The 19,360-nt window shown below is 45.3% G+C and overlaps 1 protein-coding gene across 2 annotated transcripts in view; it reads left to right on the forward strand.

The window, feature by feature from the left end:
* The window catches only part of sema6a (sema domain, transmembrane domain (TM), and cytoplasmic domain, (semaphorin) 6A), a 104,979-nt gene that overhangs the window by 72,741 nt on the left and 12,878 nt on the right, over positions 1–19,360 (forward strand). Inside the window, exons 11-18 of one of the 2 annotated variants that reach the window (XM_062381656.1) lie at positions 282–413; positions 2,436–2,591; positions 5,316–5,489; positions 7,125–7,265; positions 7,389–7,466; positions 11,693–11,751; positions 12,632–12,652; positions 16,045–16,221. In XM_062381656.1, coding sequence (XP_062237640.1) covers positions 282–413; positions 2,436–2,591; positions 5,316–5,489; positions 7,125–7,265; positions 7,389–7,466; positions 11,693–11,751; positions 12,632–12,652; positions 16,045–16,221 — 938 coding nt within the window. The remainder of the gene's footprint in view (positions 1–281; positions 414–2,435; positions 2,592–5,315; positions 5,490–7,124; positions 7,266–7,388; positions 7,467–11,692; positions 11,752–12,631; positions 12,653–16,044; positions 16,222–19,360) is intronic. The other variant, XM_062381657.1, reaches the window with a different exon arrangement.

Consider the following 19,360-nt stretch of genomic DNA (forward strand, 5'->3'; position numbering starts at 1 on the left):
AAAACAAATTTTCTGACTCGGACATTTGTGCCCATTCCGGTAATTTCAGAAAAATGCCTGAGTTCAGTCTGAAAGCAAATATTTTTCTCATCTTGCAAATAGATGACATTGAGTGTATATCACCCAGTGTCTACGTGGTAAAAATTCAAATTTAACTCTTCTAAAACAGGAATGTAAAAATAGTTTTTTGTCTCCTGGTGTCGGTCCAAACCTGGCAAGATGTTTCTTTTATTTGTTGAGTGGAGGGGATTGCTTATGTGTTTTGTTTTTTTGTGTGGCAGCATTCCAGGCTCGGCGGTGTGCGCCTACGACATGGAGGAGGTGGCCAACACGTTCACCGGGCGTTTCAAAGAGCAGAAATCCTCCGATTCTACCTGGACGCCCTTTCCTGAGGATAAGGTTCCCAAGCCAAGGTACAGCAGCAGTTAATTAACCACAGCAACCTCACACTCACACACACACACACACACACACACACACACATGGTTTCACACCTACATACTGTGTGCCCAGACACGTGCCCAAAGATAACACCTCCCCCCCACCAGTAGTTTTTACCCAATAACCCATTACCTCACCACCTCTCCCCACGCAGCTGCACCGAAGAATGGCTCGCTATCATTTTACAGATGGCTGGCTAATTCCACAAATGCACCACCCTGATCAATCTCCCATCTATCGCTGGCTAATTAGTGCACCGAGAGCCGCCCTCTTATCCTCTCAAAAAAAAAGATTTACTACAGAGATCTGGGCCACGATAATTGTTGGTAGCCTGCATGTGAGTGTGTGTGTGTGAGTGTGTGTGTGTGTCCCCGTATGGCGGACGAGGCGGCGCCTCACCAGCACAGATCCTGTACCCTTCATCTTTGGGCCTTGTGTGACTGAGTGCACCCTCCTCCCTCAATTAGCATGTGTGTTCAACAAGTTAAGACATTGCAAGTAGCTGATACACTCTGCGTTGTGTGTGCTGTGATGGATGCGTCTGATTTCTCTTTCCATCCCCTGGTTGCTTTCAGACCTTTTATCTGCAGGCAAACAGACGGGGAGTTGTAACAATGCCACCTAGGTCTAGCCCCGCAGCAGACTGTTCCTCCATGTGTTACGCTCGCATACTGAAGCGTTTACAGATTTTCACATTGAAGGGATGTCTGTTTCGGTTCTGTTCTCCATATGTCCCCGTGTAGCTACAGCAAAGAAACTGTGTAGCTCTGCCGGTTACTGTCTCCTATTCTTTTCTTTTTTTTGCGGTGATAAATGGTTCAGCAAATGCTGCCACTTAATTTGACTAGTTATGTGAGACCAATGTGTTTTCATTACAGAGTTAATATGGTAGCAAAACATTTTCCTTTGCATAGTTGCATTTTCTTTTTTTTATTTAAGAAATACAATATTTGTCCTTAAACTTTACTCTTTACTCTTCTAACTCTTTAGTTTAGACTCAGTCACAGTGTTAAATTAGAAAGGCATTTAGAAGAGCACATCCCTCCAACCAGGGCCCAACCGTCTAGTTCAACTTAGCTTTACCAAATTTCACACACTCCTAGATATCAGGCCTCTTAATGTGCCTATTTTCATTTAGATGTGATATTGGAAAACAGTCAAAATGTTTAAATATGCCTTAAATATATAAACATATATCTCAATATGTTAAAAAAATAAATAACCAACCACCTGGATACACACTAAAAATGTAATGGGTTATTACCTGACCCATAACGCGTACTTCCATCAAGTTCTATGGAAACCCGTTCACTTGTTTTTGTGCATTTGGCTTCCTAACCATCAGGAGTGACGTGGGTGAAATCCTAACCTCTTGACAGAGGAGGAAAAACCATATGATGGAAGATTTTCACTGGAAATACACCATTATACAACCATTATTATATAGGTCTGTGTGTGAGGCTGTTTTTATGGTTTGGTCCCTACATTTCTTCGTAAGACAGTCAGAGTTCAGCTGGCTAATGTTTCTGGGAGCTGGTGAGGATTACGTGGTGTGGAAGGGTATCAGGGACCACGCAGTAAAGGGCTTTTACAAGCTCTCCGAGGTGAGATGCCTGCAAAGGGGATCTGCTATCAAAAGCAGCTTCTCTTTTACAAGCAGCTCAACAACTCCCAGTAAAAGGATCAGACAGACAGAATGTCCCAGTGCTTTAACCCGAGTCCAGTCAAAATAAGGCATCTAATGTCCTTAGCTCTGACCAGAGCCTGTTGGAATGAGAGTTCATTAATTTAAAGCTGCGCTCACATTGATTTTGGGGAAGTATAACTTTCTGTCTTCCATTGGGGCTCAAGCTGTGACAAATTGCTCATTACCCCGCCACAGTCGATGTAGCAGTTTTTCTTTTTGTGCTTTTCCCTCAGTCTATTCACAATTATTTTCTCCACTCTTCCATCATCCCTCCTCCTCACCACCCTCCCGTTCTGTCCATTTGCAGACCTGGCAACTGCGCCGGCACTTCATCCATGGAGAGGTACAAAGTATCCAACGAGTTCCCCGACGACACACTCAACTTCATCAAGATGCACCCGCTGATGGACGAGGCCGTGCCCTCCATCGCTAATAGGCCCTGGTTCCTCAAGACCATGGTCCGGTAAATATTACACACTCCACAGGCCGTCGGCATCAGAGGTTCTGTGAGCCGCTCTTCAGCCCAGGACAATAATTAGGTGAAGTGCTGCTCTGAGAGTCAGGCGGCTCATTAAAACACAGTGGTACTCCACAAACTAGCCGCTGACCTATTTTCTCTGTAGTAGAGGAAACGCTGATGAACGCAATACTATTCTACCATTCTCCCAGAGTGAGTATATAGTGAGTGAGAGGGAGAGAGTGAATAATTCGATTTCTCAATGGCATCTCTCTATATGCTAAAGCCTGTTAGTGGTATGAGAAGTCTTCATGGGATTTCATATCTCCATCGATAAAGAAGACGATCGCTGCTTTGTTGCCGAATGCTGGTTGTGAATCCTCTGAGGCGATTTCAAAGAGAAGATCCTGAAGTAAAGTGATTTGTTTGTGTTTTGTTCTGTGGTTGCTTTTCTCCCGACTTTATGGAGGTTAGCCCGTTTCCCAAAAGCCACTGCACTGTGGCTGATATCATTTGATCATAAAGGTCTTTCTTGGTTTTAGCTACACGATACACAGACATTGCAACCAACGTCCTGGGGGAATATGAAAGCACATCCCGGTGGCAAAACTAGCTGACAGAGCGTTTTGAGAGAAGTAAAAAATAACCAAAGAAATCCAGTTTTTAATATGGACCTGGTTCTGAATTGAGTTGCTCATGATTTCAGTTCGCCAGAGCATGCCATACCGCTGACAAGCCCCAGTGGTGGAAACATCTCTTTAAAGATGAGACACATAGAGAGAGCTCCGACAAATTATTTGCGTCGTATCACATCTTGCTTCTACTTTGCTGAGGTTTGACCTACATACTGTGCAGGCTTAGTCAGAACACGAGCAGCTTTCATCAAGGTTATCCCTACACCGCTCTCTATTCATTAGTGCGCTATATCATACGGCCGTAATATGAATAACACAGTGTTTCTGTCTTTACATAATCAGCAATCAGACTCTTTTATTTGATTTGAAATGACACCATAGTGAGCGGAGTCCCGCGTGCATGTCGCAGGCAGCAGTTAAAAGCATTACGTAAGCTCAAAGAGCATCATGGAGACATGTGGAGTGGAAGAGAGTGAAGCCTTTTAAGAGGTCTGTCGCAATCCTGTGAATCTGCAGGTGAAATACTGTTCTTGAGCTGAAATCAGCTGGAAAACCAAAAAAGTAATTGTGTTGAATCCTTGTTCCACCCAGCAGAGGATTACTGCAGATGTGAATATGAGGAAGCTTTTCAGTCCTGAGAGTTGTTGTGCAGTGGCAGGGACCTCAGTTGGCTCTACACAATGATTGAAATGGAAGTGGGCAACACTCTGAAGATTCCCCCTCTTGAGATTTTTGTATCATCCTTGAATAGCAAAGACAGTGAACGTCTTAGTCCTTGAGATTGTATTATGTCGCCGAGATCAAATCATATTGACGCAGTCCTCGGAGCTGCTGTTCTGCTTGAATGGAACAAAAAAACACGTTAGACCTTCACACTGCTGCTGCTGCTGCTGATTGGATAAAGTCACAAGAGCTTTTTAGGAGATATTTAGAGAAAAAAGGAGGCAGATGGGATAAGGGGATATGACCTTGTGTGGGGTTTTTTTATGGGCTCATGGTGTAAACTTGTTCCATTTACATTCAACACATTCGAAACAAATTCACCTTCAGAGTTGCAACTACTTTACCACCCATGTTTGAATAAAGAGCATTCAGTAAACCATTAATAAGGGCTTTGGGTTTTCAAGAGAATCTCACCTTTAATTTGCAAATACCCGATTTTTCAATTTAAACCATGAAAACAAGGATTTGCCTAATACACATTAATGAGACGATAGCTCTTTGATAACTTTAAGAGTGTCTTGGCCCTGAAACTAATTGAGAGATAGATACAGATAGTAACCGCAGAGGAGATTTCTGAAAAACAATCCCTGTTGTTTGATTCGTCTAAAACAGTTTGAGTGGCAGGTGTCTAATTTTTATAATTTCCTCCAACTTGAATCTGCTCCTTTCTTTTAATTGAAAAAGTTATTTTGGGTGCTGAGCCAAGCTGTTTGACCAGCAGCTGTCAATTACAACAGACAGTGATGTTTACAGGTTTTATTTTGAGCAACCACCTGAAATGCCCTATGGCAATCTGATTGAGTTTAATGAAATAACAATCAATTAATGAGGATTAATAAGAGAGCGTAATCACCCCCTGCTGCTCCTTGGGCTCTGTTAGACATCTGACACAATGCTGGTAGGCAACCTGTGGGGTTGATGATATATTACTAGTTCAGTGCCCGATTGGAAAGAGCTGTTTGCTTGGCCTGTGGTAATGCTGGTAACAGTGAGTGGGTTGTTACCAGTAAAGACCCAGTCCACAGAACAAAGCTGTTCAGCTGTTTGTTCAAGGTCAAGTGAAGCTTGAAGCAGAAAGCACATTGACTGTTTTGATCGACAACATGTCCAAATTGCACCAATTTCTATACTGCACATCCTCGGTCCCTTAGCAATACATACCTGTGGAGCTGAAGATGAATGGTGCTCAAGATATGCGAGTCACATAAAGACAAACAGAAAAAAACAGAAACTAGCAACTGCTATATTTCTTTGGAGTGAACCATTGCTGATGTTCTACTTTACTATTTGTTGCTCCTCTAACTTGTTCCTCCACTGACTAACTAACTGATTAACTGGTTGAATTACTTAACTTGGGTATCCCTGGTTTCAGGTATCGTCTGACGCGCATTGTCGTGGACGGTGAGGCGGGTCCCCACAAGAACAACACGGTGGTCTTCCTGGGATCGGAGAAAGGCATCATCCTCAAGTTCCTGGCCAAGGTGAACGATGGCTTTCTCAACGATAGCCTGTTCCTGGAGGAGCTCAACGTCTACAACCCGGACAAGTACGTAGTGCGGCGTGCACGTACATGCATGTGTGAGAGACGGATGGGAATAGAAAAACACATGGATAGAGTTGTTACAAAACGAAAAGTCAGTTGTTGCGTGTGTGCGTGTTGCAGAGATAGAGTGTGTGTTTGTGATTTAGCGTGTTTTCCAACCATCTCCCGACTCAGCCAACCCACCAGCCCACCAGCCCACCAGCTCCATCAATACCAGTCAGTTCCCCCGACCCATGATACAGTGAAGTCAGCCAACCAGATGGCTACTCTATCATTTAAAAGAGTTTTATCAGGTTACACTTTGTCCAACCGCAGCTACTAAATTAAAGACATAGACCCCAAGGCTCTGGATCGCCTAGTGCTGTGGTTCCCGACCATAGTGGAGACCAGCTCCTCGGAATCGTTGGCTGATTAAAGGAAACACACACACACACGCTCACACACACTGACACACTGAGGTCTGTGTTTGTCATCAGAGCCAGGCTTTGATCTTTGTCTAATACATTACAAGGCTGTTGGTGCATGTAAGGATGTGAGCTTGTGTCGCATGTGTGTTTTCATGAGCCGGGTCCGGTGGCGTGAAGCGAGCTGAGCATTGTCGCGTATTTGGAAAATAAGTGAATAAGGACAAATCGGGCCACAGTGGGACCCTGCCAAAGCAAATGTTTAGTCGAGGGGGTAATGGATGAACAGGACCGATTTGGCAGCACAAACAGAGGAGGGAGAGAGAGAGAGAGGTAAAGACCAGAGAGAAGGGATGGAAAGAAGCACAGAGGAGAATGCGTTAGACAACCGAGAAGAAAAGGGGAAGCAGAGCGAGGGCCTGACAGGAGGGCTTTCAAGGTTACCACTGTTCGTTATCCAGCATGCTGTGGCCATGTGACGTGGCGTATGGAGGGGATGAAGGGCAGGCCCTGCCCTCTCCTCCCTCCCCGGGTTGTGCCTCTTTCTTGCCTCATCCCTGCTTCTCTTGTTTCTTCTCTGTCTCTGTGGCTGAGGCCGAGCATCGGCATCGGCTGCCGGCCATCTGGCTTCAGTCGCGTACAGTAAGTGACTTTGCCTGCCTCCCGCCCGGCTGGCAGGATCAGCACAGGCCCGGTTGCCGTGCATTACCCAGTGTAGATGGACTCTAAGCCCTAATGAGAGCGGTAATACGGGGACCAGTGCACTTCGAAGGGGGAAGATTAAATCTCAGGAGCTGGATGGTGGGATGGAGAGGGGAATGGATGGAGAGAATGGATAGAAAGATGCTTGACACGCCCAAAGGGATTAGCATGCACTGCTACGGGGGCGAGCAGACAAAGAAGGCTAGCAGGGATGGAGGAATGGTGGAGCAGGAGGAGGGGGTTGAGTTAGCGCTGGTGGGTTTTACAGTTAAGTGCAGTGTTGATGCTGACTGCTCACAGTGCCCATCTGTCTGTTTATCCACCCTTTTCTTTATCTCCCTTTATCTCCCTCTGTTTCTGACCCCATGTTCTCTTATCTGTTTGTCCTGAGCTTACAGTATCTCTCTGCCACAATCTAGCACAACTGTATTTCAAATCGACAGTCATATCTTGTTTTGTAACACTGCCCCCTACAAAACCACATAGATGGAATAATTCAGGTTTTATCCTAAACTCTGTCGTCCTCCCCTAGGTGCAGTATAGACGGTGTGGACGACAAGCGGATCATCGGCATGCTGATAGACAGCAAGAGTCATTCTCTGTGGGTTGCGTTCACCTCCTGTGTGGTGAAAGTGCCACTGTCTCGCTGCGAAAGACATGGAAGATGCAAGAAGTAAGTTTGAGTCTTGAGCACAAAGTTTTCATTTCTACTCAAACGGTCAAACGACTTTGATCCCCCCCTCTGAGAGAGTGGAACGGTCTGACAAGAGGCTAACGGTGTGGGTTTGACTTCCAGGTCCTGTATAGCCTCCAGGGACCCGTACTGTGGTTGGGTGTCAGAGGGAGCCTGCAGACAGGTGGTTGGCAACATAAAGTAAGTAAACACAAACACAGTCATAACAGTATTTGCCTTGTGCTCTGAAAACCATGCTCATTGAATGCCTGGCTAAGGTTGGGCGACAGGTGGTTTGTGAAAGTCCAGTCTGAAAAAAAATTGACCTCAGACAGATAGATGCCTGTAGGAACAAAAGTTGGTTAAATGTTGTGGCTCACTGGCTTTTCTCCATAGTAATAGCAGCTAAGGCTCATGGGTATTGTAGTTTTTTATGCTCTACAAAGTGGTAGATCAATATCTGATCTTTCAAATATTGAGATGCATTTTCTAAAACTGAACGCCACACCATTAACCTTCACTGTTAAATGTGCCATTAACTTTATATCGTCTTTATATCTTTAGAATCACTTGAATTTGAACAGATTTATATTTTGTCCCTTCTAAAACGATCTCCTCCATTACAGCTACAATACAGTAAACACATGACACGTTGAGCTGGTTCCATCTGTTTAGCTGAGAAAAACCATTATAACGCTTGATCGTAAAAAGCCTGGGACACGTGTGGTTTACAAGACTTCACAAGTTACATGGAACAGTGTCCGCACCTCTCCTCCGTCATGCCTGGTGCCATTCCTTTTCTCGATTTGTCGTGTCTGTGATCTTTTTGATTTTATGGGGAGTAAGCGCAATTTCCTCCCCCAGGAAAAGGGGGCTATTGGAAGGATGAATGGAAGGAAAGTGTTCGAGAAGGCGTGGGGGGGTTGGTAAGCGGAGCTGGGTAAAGCTCAACGGTCACGGGTACTGTAATTTGTGGCTGTAGTTGCGACACAGAGCCAAATTATCCCTTCTGAACAAACAGGGTATGGAGTTCTGTGGTGGGAAAAAGACGTTTTACCGATGAAGTCAGAACAAAAGGGCTCTGCTGCCTCAGTGGCTATTTGACGATGAACGGATTTGATCCCCCCGTGCTGGAAAATGATTGGTCTGGCATGTCAATACTCCACATGCCCACACGTACACACAAAACATGCAAAACGAAAACAAACACACCACCCATCCAATTATTATTCTGCAAAAAAAGCAGAAGCGTTGGACCGTCCTGATTGAGTTTCCACCGTGACACTTTGGCACCTTGACACTGTACAGTAATTGTCAGTGAGAGGTGGAGGGATGGGAGGTCTGTAAAAGCTACTGGTCTGTGGTGAGCGATTCAAAGCCTTTGCCGGACTGGACAGAAGAAGGGATGAAAGGAGGGAGGGGAGAGTCTGAGGTATTTTGGTGTTGAATAAAAATGCGGTTATTCTCAGTGAAAACAAGTTCCTGCACAGACGAAGCTCGCTCTTTCTCAACTTCAGTCTGTTTTCCCACTTTTTCGATTCCTCATTAAAATAAAAACCCTTTCCCAGCACATCTCTTTTCCTGTTTCCTTGGCTGTCTTTATTTATCTGCCTAACCAGCTACCTGCCTACCTTCCACGCATTAAGCCCCCCGTCTGTCTATCTATTTTTGTCCACCTTTCTTTTTCCTCTCTTTCCTCTAACATATCATTTCTCTCTTGCACGCCACCCCTCCTTTCTTCTTCCATCTGGCCCTCGGTGCTTGCGTGCCAGCTTTCCCATGTGGAGTTATGCCTCTTATACCTACTGCCTATAAACAGCTTGCACTCTGGTCTCCTGCAATATGGTCACCGGTCACCCCCCGGTTCATGTGATTCTGGATGGCTGTTATTAGGTAAACTAGGTGCACGACTGTGTTTCGTGGCATATCAATAACTATTTGTAAAATATTTAAGCCAGTGTCACAGACTTTTCTCTAGATCCGAGATATGGTCTAATAAAAGCTGCACATATACTCCTGGTGAGCCCCTGACTATTACACTCCAGCTTATTGCAGGTAGTCCTTTGTAAATCAAAGCCATGAATCAAAAGGACTTTGAGGAAACATTAAACACTCTTCTTTACACTATATACTACGTGCAGTACATATTCCCCAGCTGCCCATTCACTCCAAATATGAATAATTAATGCTATTATGCCTGACCTGTATTTCAGCAACCACACATCTCACATAATAATCTCATCGGGATGTAAGTTAACATAAAATGTGGCCCGTGGAGGCCTCCAGTTTATGTACAGTTTGAATCTTTAAATATGCATTAAGGGGTGGCAGTGGGATCCTATCTCTGAGCTGAGCCGTCTGTAGCGTCACATTAAAACACTGCTTCACTTCAGCTGCTATGATGCAGCTGCCGTGGGACGTGAACCCAGGGCGCACACAGTGGTGCAGTCACTTTGGTGCGTGCCAAGCGAGGGCCAGACACTGCATGTGTAGTGTGACTGCTCATTGTTAATTAATCTACAAACCAATGAGAATTTTAAGATGTGTAATCTTCATCTCAAAGCGGCCTCACACTCTGCAATATTGTTATCAACCTATATTGGAAACCATGACCATGAACGTGCCAGTGTTTTGTCTCATCAAAGACGGAAAACAACATTTCATGGCAGGGTGGGACACGGAGAGCCTGGACCGCGTCTGTGCTTCGACAGTTGTAATTGTGCAGCTCTGTGTCTGCTCTGTGATTATGACTGTGGGTGATAAGCAAATCAGATAAGCAGATTAAACGTACCCCCTGAAATGAAACGAGGAGGCCGCTGCTCTTGTTGTTTGTGTGGCTGTTGTGGAGAACGCTTTTGAAGGGAAATCGGTAATCGGGAGAGTCAAATGTACCATTGTCGTCCCAATTAAGGTGCTGCCAAACTGGGGGAAAAGATAAATACTAAATGAGAGCGTGACATTTTCCAATCATCTTCCCCATGTACTGTGAATATACATGAAAGGCTGCCTTTGACTTTCCTTCTGATTCGAGGGCGTTACAGCCGAAATCCAATTGTATTTTCCTCCCTCCATAAAAATCTCCCGTGCTTTGCCCTTGCTGTCAGGTTCACGCTTTCAGCTCTGATCAGGGGATAAGGTCTTGGGTGATGCTGTTTTGGAAAATCTTTCTTCTTCATGCTATAATTGTGACCAGCGAAGGGTGAGAAAGATGAGAGGCGGGTGGACAGACAGGAGGAGGAGGAACGGGGAGCTCGGGAGGACTGTGAAAAGCTGTCATGCGTGACTATGATCCTGGTTGACAGTTGGTCCGCTCTGTTTCACAGATCTCCTTACTGCCTGCTTGGTGGTCTTTCAGGAAGAAAACAGGTCTCCATGCAGATCGCGTCAGAGAGTAACATCTCTCCGAAACTCACAGTCTCTCTGTGTCATGTGATGGCCCTCGAGCACTGTCACCCCTCACTGCCCGGGCCCTGGCCCATGTGATTGGGACTTCTGCCTCATGTCTCTGCTCAACAGAGATTATGTCAGATACAGAGATATAGTAAAATATATCAAAGTGAAAAGTTTCAGATGTTTTTCAGCATTTTTCCATTACATAAATAATTCAACATTTTGGGAAATTCTATGTTGTCTTTCCAAGAGTGAGATGAGAAGATCAACACCAATGTCATGTCTCTTAGCCTAGTTTAGTTTAGCATGGGGTAAACACTTAACACTTTCCAAACGTAGCTAAATTATTAGCGTTTAATATTTTGGGTTACTGTACCTTATGTTGTTTTTACAAGAGTCAAGATTTATCAGTTGGTCGATATAACTCAATATGAGACTTTCACATCAATATCTTTGTTTTTCAATATGAAAACTTCGGCCCCTGAAAAAGCCATATCGTGTCCTTACACTTACACACTGGTTTTTGTATGAATTAAAGAAACCAAGTGTAATCCATTATTTAGCATTAAATAGGTGTTGTTGGATGTTTTTTGTTTCCTTTGAGCGGTGAGGCTAGCAGTTTCTTTGTGTCGTAGCTTCATATATCAACAGGCATGTGATATCACTGTTATTTTACTCTTGGCAAAAAATAAATTTTTATAGCAGTACAGCATAACATGCTTTTATTACATCCAAGTAAATCCTCGATGTATTTTGCATCAACACTCCTGGCAATGATCCCTGAGCCAGCTATGGATTTACCAGCCTGCCAGTGTTCTTCGTAACCACTGATTTTAAGCCCCCAGGGCAACTGATAGTTGTTCTTTGATTCGGTTCCAGGTTTCGGGCTCTGAGCTGCACACACATTGTGCGAGCGTGGGGTTTGCTGTGTTTGTGCAGCAGCTTCTCTTTTAGCCGTGTTACTTTGTTAGGTGTGGCGAGCCTGCACAGCCTGGCCTGTTTTCCACCGCTGACCATGATGTCTCTGTTCCCCGCAGATCAGCCTTTGAGCAGGACGTGGAACATGGCAACACAGATGGCCTGGGAGACTGCCAAAGTAAGCAGGCCCTCTTCACTCTTATCTGTCCTCCTCTCTTCCATACCCCCCCCCCCTTCTCTCCTACCATTCCTCTGCTCTCTGTTAACTTGCTCTCACTCTTCACTCGTCTCTCCGTCTCTTTCTCCGCTGCTGTCACCTCTTTCTCCCCCCGTCTGTTCCGCCCTCACAATCCTCTCTTTCAGCCTCTTCCATCCATCTGTCCCTTTCGGCTCTCATCCTCCTCTGTCCTGCTCCCGCTGTCTCTCTGGTCCCCCACCGGTCAATAGAGTGTTGTGTCCCACTGGGCAGAGACTGGGTTCCTTCTTGTAGATTGCAACACAAACACAACCCAAACATCCAAGTGACACACAGGATTTGACTTGTGAGTCGTCACTGGGCTCATTTTGAAACACAAAACAAGACGGGGCTCTGAACCCAGTCGACCTCAGGCGCTTTGAAAGGTCTCTTTTGACAACACAGGGACTGGCACAGAGAGCCAATGTATATTTGATCTTTTCATGTCCACAAAAACAGTTTGGATTTGGTAAATGCTTCCGCCTGTTAAAATTCTACTGAGCTGCTCAGCTGGCAAGGGACGCTTCAAAACCTTTTGACGTTAAATCATCCCTCGTCCATTTCATCTCAATTTCAACTATTTACGCAGAGTAAATGAAGCCGGTGCATTTTCTCTTCAATTTCATCAGTGTGTTTAGTCGAGGGAAGCAGTCGTGTTTGACCTTCATAGATCACCTCTGATTAAAAGTTGGGGGGGATATTGAGCAGCCGGTCGATTGTGAATTACTTTAAAAGTCACGGCTTCTTGATCATGTTCGAGCAGAACCTCTCTTTACTGCGTGCAATAACACGTTTATTCTCATTTCTTCTCTTCTCCTTCCAGATACCTTTGTGGCACTCAACGGTAAGTATCCCACATTTACTGTAGAGGCAATTAAAAAGAGAAAAGGCAGCAGCTACATTTCATCCACCCAGACTCTTAAACTTCTGCCACACCTCTTCATCTAGTCAATCAATCATTCCCTCTCAAGTAAATGAAAACTCCGCCCACATGTGTAAAGACGGGTAATTAATGACTCAAGGGCTTTAACTGAATTCATCTCATTCCTTCTCTTTTTGATAGACGTTCCTTCCAGTTACGAAGGTAATGAAACATTCAGGCATGGTCGGTAAATTTCCCTCCTCGTAGTCTTTCCTCCCCTGGTCCCCGCTGACGTTTAGAATAAAGGACGTAGAAATTAGAAATCAGAAACCCACGCTTAAAAATCTTTAAACGCTGATTCTGATTCTATTAGCTGTGTAAGACCTCCACTCCCTTCGTGTTCCCCCGGCCACGTCACCTTTATCTCCTGTGCAGTAGCATTGATTATCCCTGACCTTTGCTGGGCTAATTGGATGGATCTGGTTGTTGGTGGTTTGGGGGCCTTGATGTTGAAGAAATGCCTCGACGTGCACATTAAGCAGGACGTGTCATCAGAGAGGCCGAAGGAGCTGGTTTCTATTCAGCAATAGATCAGACGCGTTTCTGCCAACTGCCACCAAGCATGTGCAGTTGGCAGCAGAGCCGAAGATAATTAATTCAGATAAGGCTAATGCAAAACGTGCACGGACGTTTCGCACATGCTAACACGGGGGAAGATGGCTCCTTCATGCAAATGCTTTCAATTTCTTAATCACAAGGCGTGGTATCACAATCACACTTAACTAATGGCAGATCTTTGCTCACTCAGGCCTTTTGGAGTAATGACACTCAGATGTGATTCGCCTGCAACAAAGTCACTCTTATCTGCAGCACCCGCAATCTACACTCACATCCACCTTAGCTTTATCTAATCAGATGGTGCGTTAGCTTGGTTTTCAGTCGCTCTCAAACACACACACACACACACACACACACACACTCACATACAGATACACACACACATACCTTGCAGCAGCCAGATCAAAACAGTCAGATCCATACAGAAAGACGAGAATAGATATTTTGAAGTTGTTCCAGAAAGCCCAGCTCTCTCCCTTTCTCCCTCTCTCACCCGCCCCTGTGGCTGCACCCCCACTGCGATTCTCTCCCTTCTTTTCAAATCCAGGGTCACGGTATCAGCATCTGCACCCATATAGTGTTGAATATGATTCCGAAAGCCTGGCTGTGTGTTTTGAAACACACACACACACATACACACAAACACACACACAGGGATAACACCCCATTTACAACCCCCCCAAACAAAGTCTCAGCCGTCGCCCCAGAGCCTCTCCATCTATCTGCCAGTGGTTGATATGGATTTGGAGATAAATAAATGCCCCCTCTCCATTCTCCTCTCCTCTCCTCTACTCCAGACTAGACAACCTTCCCTCCCTTTTAATCTGGAGAAAGAGAGGGATGTGCATCCGTCTGCAGTTTAGGGCTTTTTTCCCCCTGATCCGTGGAGGAGCTCCGAGGCTCCAAGCTCTCTCTCTCTCTCTCTCTCTCTCTCTCTCTCTCTCTCTCTCTCTCTCTCTCTCTCTCTCTCTCTCTCTCTCTCTCTCTATGTGTGTCATCTGCCTGAATTGCACTTCCCCTGGCAGTGGGGGGAATGAATTATAAAATAGGCCTGTCACACTAATCTCTCAGCCCTGGGCCAATAGTTAAATAAATCATTTTAATGATTGCCACGCCACACGGAGGAAGAGGAGGAGGAGGAAGCTCTGGGTGGTGTCGTGTGCGGGTGTCTGTTGCTCGTAGTCTACCAGCAACATCGACGTTAGTCCCCTGAAATGTCTACCCATCAAAAACACAAGCGTAACCACATATTGAAAAGACACTTGCATATGTGCAAGTAAACACACACATATATACACACACACACAGACAGACACACTGCTGTCAACTCCTCTGAGGAAATAGGAATTGGGGGCTGAGCTCCACAGAGGATGTTGGAACGCTTCACTTTCAATCTAGGAAATATTTTTTTAAACGTGTACTGTAAGTATGTGGGATGGTAACGTGATTAGCGCGCTTCAAAAATAGTCAAACAAAGCTTATGCACACATTCCAACTTCTGAAAAAATGAGAAAAACGGAGCGAGGCGGATGCAGGAAAACACAGAAACTCATTTGAGAGACGATAGACGGAGAGGCAACCGGTTCGATCCACAGATTACTAAAGTGGAGATTTTCTAAGGTATATGTAGCAGTGGATTCATTTTAACAGACATCCAGCCTTGTGCTAATCTTCTTGGTCGTGTCCTTATCAGTGTCACTCCCTGGTTGTGCTATGTAGCCTCCTTAAGAGTTTAATTACATGGGCTAGTCAGATCAGAGAAAATTCATTAAATTTTAATGACATATTTCTGATGATTGATCAGGCCATGTTGCTGAGGGCCTTGCTAAATAAAGACTGTTGGCCAGGAAGATAAGAAACATCGGGGAGACCTTCGGTTAGAAACAAAGGAATGAAGGAAAAAAAGAGACAAATAGGGGAAACCGAGGAGACAAGAGAAAAGGGGTTAAGAGAAAATGAAACAAAAAGAAGACGACAACTAGATGAAAATAGGAGTTGTCTCTTAACTGTGACAAAATGGAAAATCTCTCCAAAAACTGAGAATTTTAACAGTTAAGAAACTAGAGCTATACAAAAAAGAAAATAATCTCTTGAAATGTCGTGTTAAAGGGAAATAAAGCTTGAGAAAAGTCAAAGGAAGGAGCATGAACAGACTTACAAGCTCCCTTACATTTTGAAGAAAAGTTACTGAAGTTAAGTGATGGAAAGAAAGTTTGTTTCCTGTCCTTCATATTAAAGTTAGACACCCTATGGTGACTGTGGAGGATTGTGCTCAGCTCCACTGTGACAGGCCCAGCACAGCTTTGACGTGTCAGTCAGAACAGGAGCGGAGAGAGAGAGAGAGGGAGAGAGAGAGAGAGAGAGAGAAAGAGAGGGAGAAAGAGAGAGAGGGAGAAAGAGAGAGTGAGCGAGAGAGATAGTGGATGACAGAAAAAAAAAGAAAGGACATGTCTATCCTGAGACACACACACACATACGCACACACACACAGACACACACACACATTTACTAATGAGTTGGTCAGGGTCACTGAAAGAGAAACACTTTTTTGGCTCGCACAGCCCAGCAGCTGTCCTTGTGTGTGTGGGTGTGAGTGGATCCGAACCTGTGTGTATGCTTCAAAGGAAGTGTGCGTCTGTGTGTGTGTTTGTGTGTGTGTGTGTGTGTGTGTGAACCCCTGCTGGCCTGTGCTCACATGCACCGCAGCCTATCCCTCTCTGCCCCGGGCGTCGGTTAACCTGTGTTGTGTCCGGCAGGCCACCATCACCACCATCACCACACCCTCACACTCCCCACCTCGGCCCTACCTGAGGCCGCCGAGGGCCCCCTGGGGCGGGGCCGCATGGTGGAGCGGAAGGACCCCCCCATGAGCTCAGACAAAGGGGAGGACCCCTACATGGCCGTGCCCTCTCAGACCCAGCCTGAAGCCAATGGTAAGCCTTGGAACGCAACAGTGAGCGTCAGTCAATTTGGTCCATTGTCACCTGTGGCAAGGGAGGGGAGGGGAGGGAAGAGGGGGGGGTTGCCCTAATTGAGATTTACGGCGGCCTCGCTGCTTCCAGCTGACACGGTGCAGAGATACTGGATCACTTTCTCTCCGGGGGACAAATTGCCTCCAACTGTGCATGTGCACGCAAACATAAATACGTGATACATCCCTGCGCAGGAACATTCGGTGCTCATTAAATTACACGTATGCACACAATTACACTCACACACACACACACACACTCTGTAGGGTGGATTTATTGTCCGTGGACAGTAATGTCCCACAGGAGATGTAATATCCAGACCATTACACTCTGAAAGGAAGATGGCGATGTATTTATTTCCTTGAGAAGAGGGCCCGGGCCCCGGCTCTGTCATGCTTTGCGACACAGTGACATGACATTGAACGCCCTTTTCTCTTGTGTTAACAACCTGCCTAATGCTGTACCGCCTCAAGGACGGCTCGCTGGATAAATGAGACAGAGAGAAGGAGGGAAGGCAAAGAGGGACAACACACACACACACATAAAACACACACACAAACACACACACACAGAGGTCACTCCACTGCTGCCGATCCATGTTTTGTCCCTTAATATAAAGCCAGCGTCTTACACACAACATGCATTATGTCCGAGCTACATTCACATAACTCATGCTATTAGAGGTGGCATTAACCTAGCCTCGGGAAGATATTGATTATTAATAACAGCGGTTCATCATGAGCCTGGCCCGGCAGATATATTTTCTACTTTGTATAAATAGAAGGAGATGGAGAGCAGCTTCTGACCTTACACTGTGATATTATGTCATTTCTTTTGTCCAATTTCTTTTAAAAAGTGCAGCAGTGTCCGTTCATGCACAAACCAATTTGCGACCGTGATGTATCAACATTACATTAGTGTTAAAAAAAAGCTTTAGAGCAATCTGTGATGAAGCCAGAAGGTCATGTGACAGCTCTCAGTTCCAGAATCACCTCAAAACTCTTCTAACCACCTGAATGAAAAACTGTTTGCACCAGACATCTTAAGAATATCCTGGAGCCAAACTTGGATCAATTCGCATATACCCTTTTTATGTTACTTTAAAATATTTTACATGTATTCACATGAAGTATTTTGCTTGAATTTGACTTAAAGATCAAGAATGTAAGTAAAGCTAAAATAACGCCGCAACCCAAACACAAGAAGAGTTTTTCCTCCACATGGTTGAAAGCGTCTTAAGATTTTGGAAGTACTGACACATATATACCATCAGAACGTTCACCAATTAAGTAGTTCATAAATTAAGCAGTTAATAAATGAAAGGTTCAGACAGACACGTACATATCTCATAAAACGGTACATCGTGCGGGTTGAGTTCACAACACACACTCCAGTATCTCCTGTCTGTGGAACGCACAGTGACGTGTCAGCTGGAAGCAGTGAGGCCCCGGTGGGTAGATCCAAGCACGATGGTGGCAGAGACTTCAGACAGCATGCCTACAGCCAGCATCACAACATGCTGTCGCTATAACCTTGTTGCCTTTACCTGAGCAGGTGTAGCGCCGCTCGGGCCCCACAAGGAGCAGCGAGGAGCGCGCTCAACACAACAAGATAACAAAACAAAAAAAAAGTTGTCACAATCATTTTTTCTTATTTCGGGGGGGGGGGGGGGGGGTAGTGGGTGTTCCATGCTCAGGTAACTGCAACAGGGCTTCACATTTCAAAACAATGCTTCTTGCTGTTTTTTTCCCCCTGTGTTATTATTATTATGATTATTATCATTTTTATAATACACCATTGCAGCTTCTTTCAGTGTTTATCAGTTCTATTTCTATTTCAGCTCTGCCGTCTTTTTATTTTTCATTTTCTCTGAGAATCAGCTCTGAGGAGGTGTCTTGGATTTTCTTGTGTTGTGAGCAGTTGTTGATATTTTGCATGGCTTGCTTTGAGACTTTTTTCTTTTTGCTATTTATATATTTGCCTTTTTTCCCCCTGCCTTGATTGCTTTGATGCTATTGAGCACAGTTGTGCCTCCATGCAGCTCTTCCAGCATGGCAAATTGAGCCCCCCACTCACAAAACAGTCTTCATTTCCTGCTCCACCCGTCCTGCCTCCTCTCCCTTCCTGCCGCCCTCAGTATCCCTGGCTTCAGGTGTCAACTGTACTGTGAAAACTTTGCAGACTGCGAACGTGAAAGAGAATCAATGCGTGAGGAACGATTATGGAGCCCGAGATTAAGTAAATGACTCCTTTTATCGGCATTTTAATGCAGCCGAGATAAATTCATGCAGCCCATTTCGCAGAGAAAATAAGGGCCAAACATTCGACTACACCATCCATCTCTCAAATTAAGTATGAAAAAAATAACAGCGTATGCTTGAGTGACATCGTATTAGCGCGCGCCCAAAGTTGTTTGCCGGCTTGTTTCGATTTAAAAGACATTACAATTACTCTCCAAACTTTTTTCATTTGCAGTTAAGACATCGCGGCATCTTATTTGCTAATGAATATTACAGTGCTGCCAATATGTATTAGTCCGACGCCACCCGAGTAATTAGAAATGCTGCAGAGGGATGTGGATTCACACGCTGATGGTATTTAGCACCCAGCAGCCTGATGATCTGGCGTTCCAGTGGGGCCATCGCAGTTGCCAGGTGGCCGCTTCTGTTTCACAGTACATTTGAGCTTGGTGTGTGTGTGTGTCTGTCAGTCTGTCTGTCCGCTGTGGCCTCATCTGTCCCTGTTATAGTTTTTCCTCCACTCCCGTCACCCTGTCGTACACCTCTCCCTTTGCCTCCCATTGCTCACCCTGCCCCCCCACCACCAACCCTGCGACTTTTCCACCATCTGCTGCCATTGTGATCAGTCTCCCTTCCACAGGACCTCTCATCTGACTGGGATGGCATGTTCCAAGGCTATACCTTTACCTATAGTGCAAATTAATTCCTGAACCAATTTATGGACCCCCCCCAAACGCCCCTCCCCCTGTCTCTATTCCTTCCTCCATCTCTGCTCCTCCTCCCCCTCCGTCTCTCTCCCTTGTAGTCTGTCTCTTCTCCAACGACAGTCATATCTCTTCCCTTGTCTGCAGGAATGAATC

The sequence above is a fragment of the Platichthys flesus genome, chromosome 3 (assembly GCF_949316205.1).
Source record: "Platichthys flesus chromosome 3, fPlaFle2.1, whole genome shotgun sequence".
NCBI lineage: Eukaryota > Metazoa > Chordata > Actinopteri > Pleuronectiformes > Pleuronectidae > Platichthys > Platichthys flesus.